At 32.5% G+C, this 14795-nt stretch overlaps 1 protein-coding gene across 8 annotated transcripts; it reads right to left on the reverse strand.

The window, feature by feature from the left end:
- Positions 1-229: 229 nt before the first annotated feature.
- On the reverse strand, positions 230-6161 carry LOC145792747 (uncharacterized). 8 transcript variants are annotated; one of them, XR_014332543.1, is made up of 8 exons: positions 6002-6161; positions 5336-5422; positions 5078-5218; positions 3888-4002; positions 2558-2673; positions 1664-1782; positions 1218-1571; positions 230-472 (listed from the first exon to the last, which is right to left on the reverse strand). XR_014332543.1 is itself a non-coding variant. In XM_082874108.1 (6 exons), exons 1-6 carry the CDS (start codon positions 6116-6118, stop codon positions 1759-1761), a joined length of 600 nt encoding a protein of 199 aa, XP_082730234.1. In that variant the 5' UTR covers positions 6119-6161; the 3' UTR covers positions 479-1758. The 8 variants fall into 8 exon arrangements, 3 of the variants coding, with proteins under 3 accessions (XP_082730234.1, XP_082730235.1, XP_082730236.1); XR_014332542.1 differs by having other exon boundaries at positions 1218-1782; XR_014332544.1 differs by lacking the exon at positions 230-472 and having other exon boundaries at positions 479-1568.
- Positions 6162-14795: the final 8634 nt, after the last annotated feature.

Consider the following 14795-nt stretch of genomic DNA (forward strand, 5'->3'; position numbering starts at 1 on the left):
TTCATATATAAGTTGCAACAAATTTTGTCACAAAAAATGTTTATTAGCGACGAATAATCACTTTGTCATAATAAAAAATACAAATGACGAAACAAATTCGTAACTAAACTTGTTCCATATTTTATATTTCAATTTAAATTATTATTTCACAAATATCCTTCCTTATATCCCAATAGCCTTTTAATTGTACTAAGAAATCTACTAGCTATTATACACCTCTACAAAAAAATTCACTAAACAATTTATATTATAAATCAAAATATATCCATCAAACAACTTTAATAATAATCCATTAAGTATAACAAAAAAACCATCAAAGCAAATCCCAAAATTAACTAACGTGGAGTCCATAAAAAATCAACACTCAATCTTGATTTGCAATTACAACCAAGTATCAGTTCAAGAAAAAAATAATAATTCAACACTTGATCTTTATTTGCAAGTATGTTTCCAAACGTCATCAAAAACCAATCTGCAAAGAAAATAAACGAGAAAAACATTAACATATTATCAATTACATTGTATAGACCTCTCTATCCATGTCAATACAAATTGTGTACACAATGAGTCTAGCTTAACAGCCAAAAGTTCCTTTGTACATGGCAAGCTCTTATTAATCACATCACTAACTTAGAGCAACTCCAACACTGCCTAGCAAAAATACACACAAAAATAAACACATGGTTATGTCTCTACTTTGGTTAGTGTGTGTTTTAACAAGGGTCATGCAAAGATGAACAAGCCATTTATGCAAGTTTCTAATTGATTTTGGGAGAAACAATTAGGAAATTAGCTCTTTACTTCTTTTTCTTTTTTTATTTTATTTATTGATAATGCATCACCATACTACCTGATGTTTGGAAGGGTAATAATATTTTTCAGTTTTCATCATGATGCTCACTAACTATTTATAGAGACTGACACTGACTCTTCATCTCCTACACCAATAGAAAAAGAATAACCACTTTGATTGTTATTAGTATAAATGGTTGGATTACTATACAGATATGACATATACATGGAATCAATAAATCCAAAATGAAAATCTTAAATGCATGGCCAAAATCTTAAAACGAAAACTACCTCTCAACCAACAGCTAAATAAGAAGGATACAAGAATATTGTACCTAGACTAAATCACAAATCACATGATGCAGCACTTTAACATCAATCCAATGTTAATTAACAAATCTCAGAGTCTCGAAAGAAACTCTTACCGTACTTCTTAAAGATCTGAGCCACAGTACTCCCACCCAGAAACTCCTCAAATGTGTTTGTCACCGAAACAAATAAAGATATGGGATGTAATTGTTAATGAACAATTTCCAAGCCAATAGCTTTAATTTGATTTACCTTAACACAAGAGTATTAAACTAAGATAATTTTCAAGTGTAAACTAACAAGAGACAATAATTGAAGAATGAGTAGAAGAAAACATAAAGAGGGGAAAAAAAAAAGGAAAAAAAAGAAAGAATGTACCAGCTCTCTTTGGGAGGTTTCTCCATTTGCCTTCTCCATGAGCTTTAATATAAGCTGCAAGTATTCTATCTTCTAGAGCAGTCCATGCCCTTCTGATTTTAAGTCATATTACAACTTCAATTTTACTTTATACTATAGTTTAGGATGGTATAAGCTTTTTGCATATGGGTTGGAACATATTTACCTATAAAGAATTTTGTTAAGTTACTTCTAATTGAAAAGCCAACTCAACCAACTCAGGAGCAACACAGCAGCAGCAGTTTGTAGTGATTATCTCTTTTATCTGTCAACAATGCTTTTTACCTGGTTTTCACCCATGAGACATTTAGATATTTAACACAAGAAATCACAATGAGAGTGCACTTCAAGATCAGCAAAGCTAGTTGGAATTACATACTTTACATTCAATTCATTAAGAACAAAGAATTAAAACAATAGTAAAGCTCCCGCAACTGGAGGCCCTTAAAGCACATCAAGAAAAATATATATATATTTTACATTCAAGACACTAAAAAAGAAGAAGATACTAAAAAAATATACTCAGCCCTCTATTTAATCCGACTGGAATGTAAAATATACACATGTGAGAGATTTAATAGAATATTTGGTAAAATATTTGGGGTCCCTTGCATAACTCATGTTCAAAATCTCAATTTCAAAAGCTAATTTGTTTTAAAAAAAAAAGAAAAAAAACACACACACACACACATATTTTACAATTGGCGCATTGTTACTATTTGAAGCAGTTCTTAGCATTCAATCAACTCCTATCATGTTAGCACTTCCCTCTAAAACCACTCAAATAGTTTCACTAAGCAAAACAAACTGCAAATAGAGAATATCATTTTCCATTGACTACTACTCAATGAGCTTAATGCTATTTTTCCTAAACCTGGAATGTGAAAGGAAAGTTCTCCCACACAAAATAGCACCAAAAAATGGCATGAGATAAAAGAGCATGCAACAAATAGTGTACTGTATTAGATATCATAAAATGACAAGCTTTTTGAAAAGAATAACAGTTATTAGACAGCTATTCTAATATGCAATAAAGTTGAATATTATAATTTCTCCTTACCATTCTCCCAACAGTCGCAGAATTTAACTGAAGATTTTCTTCATCGATCAATTCATGATGGTCAATAGCTTTGTCATCTTCAATCTCTTGAGCATATACTTTATTGCACAGAGAAACTACAAGAACAATAAGTGTGATTAGAAGAGGTATTCCACATGACAAAGTATTTTTTCTTATTCACAGAAAAATCTATAGGGACTACATAGATAGCTACAAGAAAACTGTAGGAACATGAGAAAGATCAAAAGCCTTGCAAAATAATACTTTACAAATGTTGTTCTGGTGTTTTTTTATTTTTATTTTTTATGCCCAGACACATACTATGACAAATAGTAAAAAGCAAATCATAGACATACTATGCAATAAATTCAAGATTTTGATGCAATTTCTTTTTTAAAAATACGAATTTTTGAACATTTTTTTATTCGTTTCTACTACACAAAAAATTCAAAACTTTTTTTACTTTCAGCTTTTTCATTGTAAAAATAGAGACCAACCACACATAAGTTTCTGGAAACATCAAGAGTTCTCTTCCTATATCCTGAAAATCCAAAACATCATTTTTTTTTTTTTTTTTTTTTTTTTTTTTTGCACACCAAAAAACTACAACCATGTGGAAATTTTGAAATCAAGAAATGCCCCATTGAAAGCAAAGTCTATATAAACTTAAACACATGAAGTTGAAAAGGAGAAACTAGAGTTCAAACTTCAAGTAATTGACAAAACAAATAGAAGTAGCAACACATAGTTTTAATGAATTCTTGTACCTAAAACCAGATATCCAAAGTCCGATATGACAGAGTGACAGTCTTTCACTAGAAAACTTCATGAAATTGAGCAGTAGTTTATATATTTCAAACTGTGACTATTAAGCTTCTAATTTATCCATGAATTTTATTTATATTTGTTTAAAAAATCCCAAGTAGTTACAATATATTTTAAACTATGACTATTACAATATTTTCAGTGCATTTTATAGAAACTTGTTTAAAAATCTCAAGTCTATTGTCATATGACTAGGATACATAAAAACCAGAGATTAATATGCGATATCTCACAATAGCTGAAAAACTTGACACAAATTGTACCACAACCATAAAAACTAATCTAAAATATAAAAATATATGGCCTTTATTGACACCACCAAGAGATCTTATCTAAAAGTTTTCATGTAATTACTAAGATACACCACTTGCAGATTCATGAAAATTTTTAAAAAGAGTTTGGTTATTAATGATGTAAAAGTTTACCATAGATGATTTTATAATTATTTTTAGAAATTACACTGAATTGGGGAAAAAATTTAGAAGAAGAGGAAGAAGCAGATGACCTTGGAAGCATTCAACCTGACTCGACTCCAGCGAGAAGCTGCGGTCTCTGGTTTGGAGAAATTGAAGAATGTAATCGTACTGTGATTCAACCGAGCATAATCGATCGCTTGCCACCTTCAAAAGCATATATCAACAAACATCTCTATTGTAATTGATTTGAGCTTATACATACATACATACATATTAAAAAAAAAATTGATCAATTCTCTAAGCTCATCAATAATTAAAATATACAAAATTGATCAATTCTATTGTCAGAATCATCGCATTACAAGTTTATTAATCGTCACTAACTGTTCTTACTCTATTTCCAAAAGTACTGCATACCCTTTTGCCTCAATAGAGGCAATTCATGGAAAAGACTTGTAGTTACTTCCAAATTTCCAACCAATTGAATAAGGTTTAGTTCATTAATTGCACTTGCACAGCCATATAATCAAACAAAAACACAAAATAATTTTTTTTAAAAAAATCGCAAAAAAGCAATGAAATTTCAATAAATGAAGATTACTCGTTTAGGAAAAACCTTAAAAAATAATAAATAAAAAGAAGAAAGAGATTCCAAACAAAACAGTATAAGATAGTTTACCAACAATTAAGCACGAAGCAATAAAATTTCCATATGTATCTCAGGAAATTTGAAAGAGCCAACTATAAATACAAAAAGTCTTACTTCGTCGTTACAAAATTCTATCTCAGGAAATTTCCATATGTATCTCACCATAGATTACTTTTGTTGTAGTGATAGCCACAACATTGTAAAGTATATATGAAGTAGGAAGAATCAACCTATATAAAGAAAACAACCACTACAGCAGAACGACCAAAATATTATCGACAATTTTATGGTTATGTGATCCTCATAAAACTTGAAACAACTACACTCCCTCGTATTTGTTCAAAATTAGTAGTTGTGAAAAATTCTATAGACAAGAAGAATCAATGAACCAAGTATTTGAGAGCAAAGTACCTCTAATTGAATCCTTCGATACAAAAAGAAAATTTGAAATGATTGATTAACTATCTTGTAAGTTATGCATAATGTGCAATTTAAACAATGGGCCTCAGAAGTTGTTTATTGATGCATTTACACTTACACACACTCACTGAGACAAATAGACCAAAAAATAAAAGATATATGACAAATTGTTCAACATTGGCAGCAATGAGATAAAGATGAATAACTAACCTGTTTGAGAAATTCTTCATGCCAATTGTTAAGAGTATCAAATGATTTCATGACATTAACATTGTATACAAGAACACAACAATCTGCCCCTCTATAAAAGGCAACGCCGAGACTCCGAAGCCTCTCCTGCCCAGCTGTGTCCTATATCTACCAAAGCAAAGCACACAATCACACAGCAAATAAAGAGATATTGATCAAGCATGCTCTAAATAAAAGTAGGCACAAAACAACAAAACTGAAATGGAACTGAGAACCCACTTGTAAAGTGACAAGCCTGTCATCAAATTGTAGTTCTTTGGTGACAAAATCAGCCCCAATTGTAGCTTTATATTGCTGATTGAACTTCTTATGAACATATCCAGTAAGCAGTCAAATACCCACAAGCACTAATTCAAATAACATAAAAAATAATTCACAATGAGCTTAAGTAGCTCTCTCAGTTTGGATTTTAGAGCTGTTTCATTGGATTCCAAGGTCAAAAATTCAAAGAAAAATCAAAGCAATTTTCAGACCCAATAGCAAAACAATTGACTTGTAATTAAAAAAAAAAAAATCAATATCGAGATTTGAAGATTGAGCTACAGTACAAAAATTGAAGCTACGATCTTCAAAAATTCAGGAAAATAAACACAAAAAAAATCTTTATTTGAAGGATACTGATTAGGGTTAGAGAAAAACCAAGTTGGAAGGTCACAGGCAGCGAAGCATCCAACAAATTAGGGTTCAAATTGGGGAAAAATGACTTATGAAAGTGAGAGACGAGAAAGGGGATAGTGAGATAGAGAAGAGGAGAGATGGAGGTCAAAAAAGCGAGAAGATGGGAGAGGGAGCTCGAAAAAATGAGAAGAGGGTAGGGGGAGAGAGAGTGAGGCAAAAACAGGGAGAGAGGGAGAGAGAGAGAGAGAGAGAGAGAGAGAGAGAGACCTGTTGTAGCGAGTGCCGGCCGGCGACGCGTGGGTTAGCCGGTGCGACCAAGATGGATGGATGGTGTGAAGGAGATGGATGGGTGAGGGAGTAAAAGAGAAAGTAAAAGAGATGCATCCTAACAGAGATATATCTCTCTTGTTCAATTTTATTTTTTATTGATTTCAGATATTTGGTGATGAAATTTGATTTTTCTCTCTAAAAATAATATATTTGGAGATAAAATTATTTCCTCTCTAAAATTTTTTACAATAGTGACAAAAAATTTCGTCTCCAAAATGGCGCCTAATCTTCCGTCAAATTTTCCAAGGGCGGGAAATTGTTTTGTGATGAAAAATAAAATTTAGAGACGAATAGAATTTTCGTCACCTATTGTTTTATTTGATTTTAAGCATTTGGTGACGAAATTTGGTTTTCGTCTTTAAAAATAATACAATTGGAGACGAAATCTTATTTTCATCACTAAAACATATATATTTGGAGACGAAATATTTTTTCGTCATGCGTTTTCGTCACCATAGACCTTTTTTGTTGTAGTGACCGCTTGAACGACCAAAGCACCGCTCGAGCGAACAACAAATAAAATGGACAACAACTCTTTTGAAAAACTAATTCCCAACCTGTTTCAAACATAACCAGCAACTGTAGGCAACCAAACTCAACTAACAACAAGATGATAAGGGTATAAACAACAATTAAAGGTACATAATTCGGGACCTAAGAGCATAAAAATGGTCGGGTCTAAACCGGAAGAGTGAAGTTGGGGTACGCCTTATGCCTTGTGTCGAGTGATGAAGAACTATCAAAAGCAGTCACAAATGAAGATGTTGAAAGCTCAATCTTCCTCAATAACACATGACACGAAGGGGATGTGGGCTACTAAGGAAAGGTAGAAATCCTACTATAAAAACAAAATAAGAAGAAAAAAGTCAGGACTAAATTACGAAAAATAAAGAAATTTTGTGCCCAAGCATCAAGCTTAAAAGTTTTAGAAAACAATATTAAAAATTCCAATAATTTGATCTAGATAACAAAATAAGTCCTAAGTTTTTAATTTTATCAATTTAAATCTTAATTTTTTTCATCAATTTTTAATTTAAATCATTCGCCAATTTTTGTTAAGTAAAATAAATAGAAAAAGAATATTTTAGTCATTAAACTCAATGTTGGTGTATAAAATGTCTACAATATCCTTTTCGTGGAGTTTAATGATTAAAATATCATATTTTATGCAGGTTTTATTTAAGAAAAATATGAAGATGTTTTGATTAAAAACAAATCAAAAAATTAGAATTTAAATTGAAAAAATTAAAAATTGAAAGCGTTACACTAAGTTTTTTTTTTTTTTGTAATTTCTCTGAAGTTTTTTTGTTAAGCTCTACCTTAAAAATTAAAGATAAATTACAACCAATCTTATATGATGAACTTAATTATCTATAAATCTTGTACACTAATGCACCCCTAAGTCTTGAATTCTTATTTTGTCCCAATATTTTTTGTCCCCATTATTATTTATGTATGCATATATAATAATGTAAAATATTTTTCTGTATGTATAATCATATACAACAATATTTGTAATAATACATAGAATAATGTGATTTTAGATTTTCTCAAGCTCAAGCTTGATTAATATTTAATGATCCAAGCTCAAACTCATTTGATTGCCTATTCAAACCAAACTCAAGCCTGAATCCGGGTTTAGTTAATAAAATAATCGAACTTAAACACTGAACTACTGAACTCAACTCAATTACTTTTTGGCTCTAATAAAGCTGGCATAGCATTTGCATAAATCTTAATGCCATTAATCATCTAATTGTATTAGTTTAAACAAATCAATTTTGCTACATCTCTTAATTGTGACCATTCAATTCCCTTCTAATCTCATATAATTGGGAGTGAAATTGAGAGGACAAAATTAGGGAATGAATCATTTTTCTAAACCATACGGGTATTTAATTCCCTTATTGATTCATAACCATTGGGCTTATCCAAGCACATATACTAAACTCTTGTTCCTATTTCTATTAGTACACAAATCATACATACATGTTAGTAACTTTTCAGTTAGATTGCACAATCTTTGCTTCTTTCTTTCTTCTTTTTCATTTATTTTATTTTTTTAATTGTAATATGAAATTTAACTTCAAAAGTAGGAGAGAAAACTCACACATAGGTACTGTGGAGGGTAGAAATTTATTCCACATTACCTTACAAAGTATACCATGCTTACAAATTTTTTAGAGGGCTTTTCCAATGAAGGAAGCACAAAATTGTGCATGTCGGTATAAAGCAGACAATATTTTGGTGTGTGCTTCAGCAGTGAGGTAATCTGCACAAATGACGTTATATGTGGAATACTTAGCTCCACCATGCGAATCAACTTGCCCGACAAGCTAACGTGCAATGTCGAAATCAGTTCCATATCGGTTTTCCTCACTTTATAAAGTGTGTCATACTTACAAACCTACAAGTGGTCTCTTTTCCAATCAAGGAAGAACAAAACACAAAGTCATGCGTATCCCGTGGTACAACATGAATAATATCTTAGTGTGTGCTTTGGCATTGGGTCCTAGTGGACCAAATATCAAGTGTATTTGTAATATTATCTTACATTGTATGTGATTAATTGACTCATTATTTATTGGATTTTTTTTTTCCTAAGAAACTAAATTTTAACTTTCTCTAAAATGCGAAGAGTAGGAAATAAAACTTGGACCGTGGGCATGTACTCTCAATCAATTGTAGTGCTATATCAACGGTTGGCCATTCACATTAGAGGCAGATTATATTTATATGATGGCACAAGAAATTCCTATCCACTACAAGAATTTTCACTTTTGGAGACTAAATTTTTAGTCGCCAAAAGTCAATTTTTAGTCGCCGAAGGGTTTTAGCGACTAAATTTTTTGGTCGTAAAATTAGTAGCCGAAGAGTAGTCGGGAAAGCTAATTGGCGACTAAAAGTATTCATTTGCTGACTAAATATTTAGTCGCCAAAAGGTTGGACATTAAATTAAATTAGACCCTTTTCGGCAACCAAACTTTTAGTCGCCTAAAGTCCCACCTTTTTAGCTACTAAAATTTTAGTCGGCAAAGAGTTCTTTTTTGGCTACTAAACAATTAGTCGCCGAAAGTCCCCATCTTTGGCTACTAAACAATTAGTCGCCGAAAGTCCCCATATTTGGCTACTAAATGTTTAGATGGCAAAGAGTTCCTCTTTTGGCTACTAAATATTTGGTCGCCTAAAGTTCTACATTTTTGGCTACTACAATTTTAGTTGGGAAAGTGTGTTTATAATTTAATTTTTTGTTTTTAGCTACGAAATATTTTAGTCGCCAAATGTTTGAATTTCTTTTGACTACTAAAGTTTTAGTCGCCAAATGTCTTTTTTTTTTTTGCTACAAAACGTTTAGTCGCCAAATGTCTTTTCCCAATTTCTTTTTAGCTACTAATTGTTTAGTCGCCAAAAACATGATATTATGTTTCATCGTGAAATTATAATTTCTCCACAACCTGTCTATATACAATACAACCTGTAATACGTATAAAAACAAAATGATACATACTATCAATCATTCCACAATCTGCATCCATATACCAAAAATAAATAACATTAAATATCAAAGTCCATACAAATCAACTATTGTCCAAACTAAAATAATAATTCCATACAAAATATATCATACAAAAATCAAAGCCCTCCGTATACAAAAAAATACATTTATTACCAAGCGAAATTACCATTTGGCATGGTACAAATTACCATCGTAATCTGTACTACAACAAAAGGTGATATATATACCACAACAAAAGTTTTCTATGGACCGTGACAAAACGTCCTATATGTACACCGACAAATGGTATATATGTACCACTACAGAAGGTGATCTATGTACCACGACAGTCACTATTTGTTGATTGCCAAAAGTTTTCTGTATCAGTAATAATGAACTACACAAAAGTTGAGGATGACAAAAGTATTATATTAGTTCTACACAAAAGTGAAAATCCTTCTCCATACACCAATATGGATTATCCACAAGTCCATGCAACAAAGCCATCTACAAAGAAAAACAAAAAAAACGATTAGGATTGGTTACAAAATATTGATTCAGTCAGCCATATGGAACATGTTCTAACATGCATTTAAGGTAGAACAATCGAGAAATGTCTTCTTGGACATAAAAGAAAGTATATATATATATATATGTATCATGCAATATTTATTCCAACCAACTGCACAAACAATGTAATATGTAATTTCTTCGTCCTATAAATATATAAAGGCAATTATTAGAATATGTAGATGTTATTTTCATAAAGTTGGTGCTTTTTTAACTAAGTGTTGCAAGTTTTTCGACTAAGTATAAGGTGTATTCAGGGGCTGTTATGAATTTTCACCCCTGGAAAGCCCTTTTTCGAGTAAGTTTAGGGCGTATTCGGCTCTAACTCCCACCTTACGGGTCCGAATTATGTTCTGTCAGATCTCACAAGTCCTATTTGTCATGGCGAAGCTATCCGTGTGAGCCACACAGTCGTTCGGGGGCTGTTTTGAATTTTCACCCCCGAAACGCCCTTTTTGGACTAAGTTTAGGGCGTTTTCGGCTCTAACTCCCAACCTACAGTCCGAATTACGTTCCGTTAGTTCTCCCAAGTCCTATTTGTCGTGGTAAAGCTATCTGTGTGAGCCACACAGTCGTTCGGGGGCTGTTTTGAATTTTTGCCCCCGAAACGCCCTTTTTCGACTAAGTTTAGGGCGTATTCGGCTCTAACTCCCAATCTACGGGTCCGAATTACCTTCCGTTAGTTCTCACAAGTCCTATTTTTCATGGGAAAATTGTCCGTGTGAGCCACACGGTGGTTCGGGGGCAGTTATGAATTTTCCCCGTCGGAAAGTCCTTTTTCGACTAAGTTTAGGACGTATTCGGCTCTAACTCCCAACCTACGGGTCCGGGTTACGTTTTGTCAGTTGTCACAAGTCCTATTTGTCATGGGGGAACTGTCAATGTGAGCCACATGGTGGTTCGGGGGCTGTTTTGAATTTTTGCCCCGGAAACGCCCTTTTTCGACTAAGTTTAGGGCGTACTCGGCTCTAACTCCCAACCTATGAGTCTGAATTATGTTCAGTCAGTTCTCACAAGTCCTATTTGTCATGGCGAAGCTATCCGTTTGAGCCACACAGTCGTTTAGGGGCTGTTTTGAATTTTCGCCCCCGAAACGCCCTTTTTCAACTAAGTTTAGAGCGTATTCGGCTCCAACTCCTAACCTACGGGTCCGAATTATGTTCAATCAGTTCTCACAAGTCCTATTTGTCATGGGGGAACTGTCCATGTGAGCCACACAATCGTTCGGGGGCCGTTTTGAATTTTCGCCCCCAAAACGCTCTTTTTCGACTAAGTTTAGGGCATATTCGGCTCTAACTCCCAACCTACGAGTCCGAATTACGTTCCGTCAGTTCTCACAAGTCCTATTTGTCATGGAAAAGCTATCCATGGAAAAGCTAGCCACATAGTAGTTCGGGGGCCGTTTTGAAAGTTGGCTAACATAAAGTAAAAAGTGATTTTAGTTCAAATAAGAATCTTAAAGGAATTATAAAAATAACCAAAACTAACCCAAAAACACTAAAGAAAGTTGTCAAAGTAAATAGATAAGTTTGAGTAAAAATGAACACATGCACGCACGCACGCACAGATTAACTACATGGACCAAACACGTGACAAAGTACATAAACTATCTTAAAAGGCTTCAAAATTGCATGTGGTTTATGAAAGATTAATCACAAGGACCAAACATGTGACGAAGTATCACATAAACTAAATAGCCAATAACAACTATCTTCATTTTCTTTTCTCCTTCAAAATGTTTAGGATGATACAGTTGAAACTTACATTAAGTGACCAAAGTATAAGGTTCTTTCTGTGCCAGTAATGTTGATTTCTAGTTCCACAACAGAAACTCATCTCTAAACCATAAGGATGCTCGACCTCCTAATACTTACATTGCTATGATTAATAACAAAAAATTACCAAAAAGATGTATAATTATCTGCACAAAAATAAAGAAAAGATTTTCCGACCTTCATATTTGAACAAGGCAACTTTACGACAATTGTTTCCCTTCATCCTTTCCATATATACGCTAAAGTTCACGAGTAGCAGATAGGAACGATTTTGAAGCAGAGAAAAAAGAGTGCATGTGAGCAAGAAGGCATTGCATCAAAACATATTGAACTGTCACTCACTGGTAACTAAACCAAATAACTTGAATTACCTTTCTAAAGACGGAAAGATTTGTGTATGTTGTTTAATAGTGGGCACATTTTCCTCATATCCACTTTGGGCTAAAGCTGGATGGCAACCAGTAAGCAAAGTTGGAGCATTCAAATGCAATAGAGGGGACTCAAAACCCTAGTGGATTCTATTAAAAAAACAATGGTACGTTGTGAATAAATTAGGTTTCTCTATGTATAATACGCATAAATTTGAGATTAATTAAGTCTCCTAATCAACCTTATGTATTCCTCTACTTCACTTGTATTCTGTGAAATGACAAAATGATTGGATCATTTCTTACCAGAGGACTTGTGTATGTTGCTCATTAATTTAAGGCCACATACATTATATATTAAACATTTGCATATACACACACAAGGTTGATAACAATATGTTTGGGTAATCTAACAAATAACATACAGATCGGACAAACCTCTGATGACATCTTGAGAGATTCGAACTGAAGTTCAAGTATTTACAGTTCACCCAACCTCTTGACTAATTTTGTTTAGTAGACTTAAACAACAGCTATGAGGGGGAAAGGGAAAGACAAGGATACTGTTAATGATTGTTTGAGTAGTTGAATGACGAGCTAAATGGCTCTAAACTATGAAGTTATTTGTAAAGTAATTATGCTGTTGGTCCAACTTACCATAAGCCATTGTATTTTGAAACTCCAAAACAAATATTCATTAATGTTGCTCTTGTCATTTCCAAAATGGTAATTGTTCTCCCTCTCTCTCTCTCTCTCTCTCACATTGTTTTTCCTTCTTTTTTTACTATTAATTTTTTAACTCTCTTTCTTCCCTTTATTCACCATTATTTCTAATGAACTGGTAATCCTGTAATACATGTTTTGCACAGGAGATTAGAATCAATTTCTCTGTTATTTGTTTAATTGATGGGTCCTTTTCATGTTATTCATTTTGTTGAATTTTTTTTTTCCTATTCTTAATCAAAGGCCTAAAATTGTTAGTTTCTCATGAATAAATGGTTATTTATTTAAGTCAATTTGGATATGAATGGAAGTGAAGGTCCATTGATTAGTTCTAGATAAGAATTCCTATATTAACTTGACATTTTCTCTATTCCTTTGATCTTATACAAAAACTTCACAGCTAGCTTAATATAAGACTTAGAAACTTCTCACATTATAACTAATGACATTTCACTATTCTTGTTTTGGCTTAAAAGGCTTTAGTATATATATTTTAAGTTTACATGTGTCATGAGAATTTAATATCTTTATATTTTAAGAAGCATGGTTGTGGTGGTTATTTATGACTATATGGTCATCTCGTTAATGTAGCTAAATTCTTTAAGCAATGTTCAACTTTTATAAATAGAACATAAGGATAAAAAGGAGTGAGAGGAAGTCACAATAGACTATATAGTCCTAGCTGACATATTGAATATTTTTCATTAAAATAAAGTTTTATCTCCATTATTTTTTATACAATCATAAATTTTTATTCTCATCTCATGATTTCAAATACATTTGAAAAATTATATTTATAATATTTGCATTTTGCTCATTGTGTAATTTTAGCATCTGTAATTTCAATTAGATCGAATTTGACCATTAATTTTAAATTTTGTGTCAATTTTGATCAAATTGATGACACCAATTACATTTTAATCAATCGAAAAACACTAACAACTTAATCAAAGAGACAAAATCATGAATCCTGAGTCAATTGAGCCAATTGAAATTACAAAGACTGAAATTATAAATATCAAAATGACATAAGGACCGAAATATATAAAAAAATATCAACGTAATTTACACGATTAAGTATTATTATAACTTTAGAGGAATACTCAAATATTTCATCAATATACTTGAGATGAATATAAAGCTACTATCTGCATGTGCTTTTTCCTATCCTAATCATAATTTAATATGCATTAACATATTAATGCATATATTTAAAGTGTTTTTGAATAAAAGACTTGTAGGAAGAGTTAGATTAAAGATTTGAAGAAGAATTTGGGAGGCAAGGACAAATTGTCACAGAACATTTTTTGGGATACACCACATCCACATATAATAAATTAACATTGTTTTACCCCAAACATTGCAACTGTCAGTTTACAAAGACAAAATCCAACAACAGCAACACAGTCAACATTTTTTTTAACAGCAACAAAAGTCAACTGTTTGATCAAGCTCCTCCTCTGTCCATTCATCAGCTTTACCTGATCAAGATTTGAAGAGATTATATCAAAACTTCAGTTTTAACTAATGTATCAAAAAGATGAGATGCTATGTCATGCATGAGTTCATAGATATGAGGAACATAAAAAGCGCTACCTTGCTATAGGAAAACAACTAGAGTGTAGATCATTCATTATTGGGTTGTCATTGAGACACCCTCAATCACCAACCCCCACCCCCCCCCCAACATACGTGGCGACTGGTGATTGGAGGAGAAGGAAAAAAAAATTGGCCAATCAGGAAAGAGAGGGGGTCAAAGGGGGTGGGGGGAAAGGGGGTCTTGATCATTTTTCTTCATT

Source organism: Camellia sinensis, chromosome 6, assembly GCF_055761805.1.
Source record: "Camellia sinensis isolate YWXY chromosome 6, ASM5576180v1, whole genome shotgun sequence".
In the NCBI taxonomy this organism is placed as follows: Eukaryota; Viridiplantae; Streptophyta; class Magnoliopsida; order Ericales; family Theaceae; genus Camellia; species Camellia sinensis.

Bases quoted from the DNA above. Each gene is read 5' to 3' on its own strand.
- LOC145792747 (XM_082874108.1), bottom strand. From the start codon at position 6,118: ATGCATCTCTTTTACTTTCTCTTTTACTCCCTCACCCATCCATCTCCT. The intron at 5,423-6,001 runs GTCTCTCTCTCT...TATGTTCATAAG, and splicing joins GCCGGCACTCGCTACAACAG to AAGTTCAATCAGCAATATAA. The intron at 5,219-5,335 runs GTGGGTTCTCAG...TGGTAGATATAG, and splicing joins ACAGGCTTGTCACTTTACAA to GACACAGCTGGGCAGGAGAG.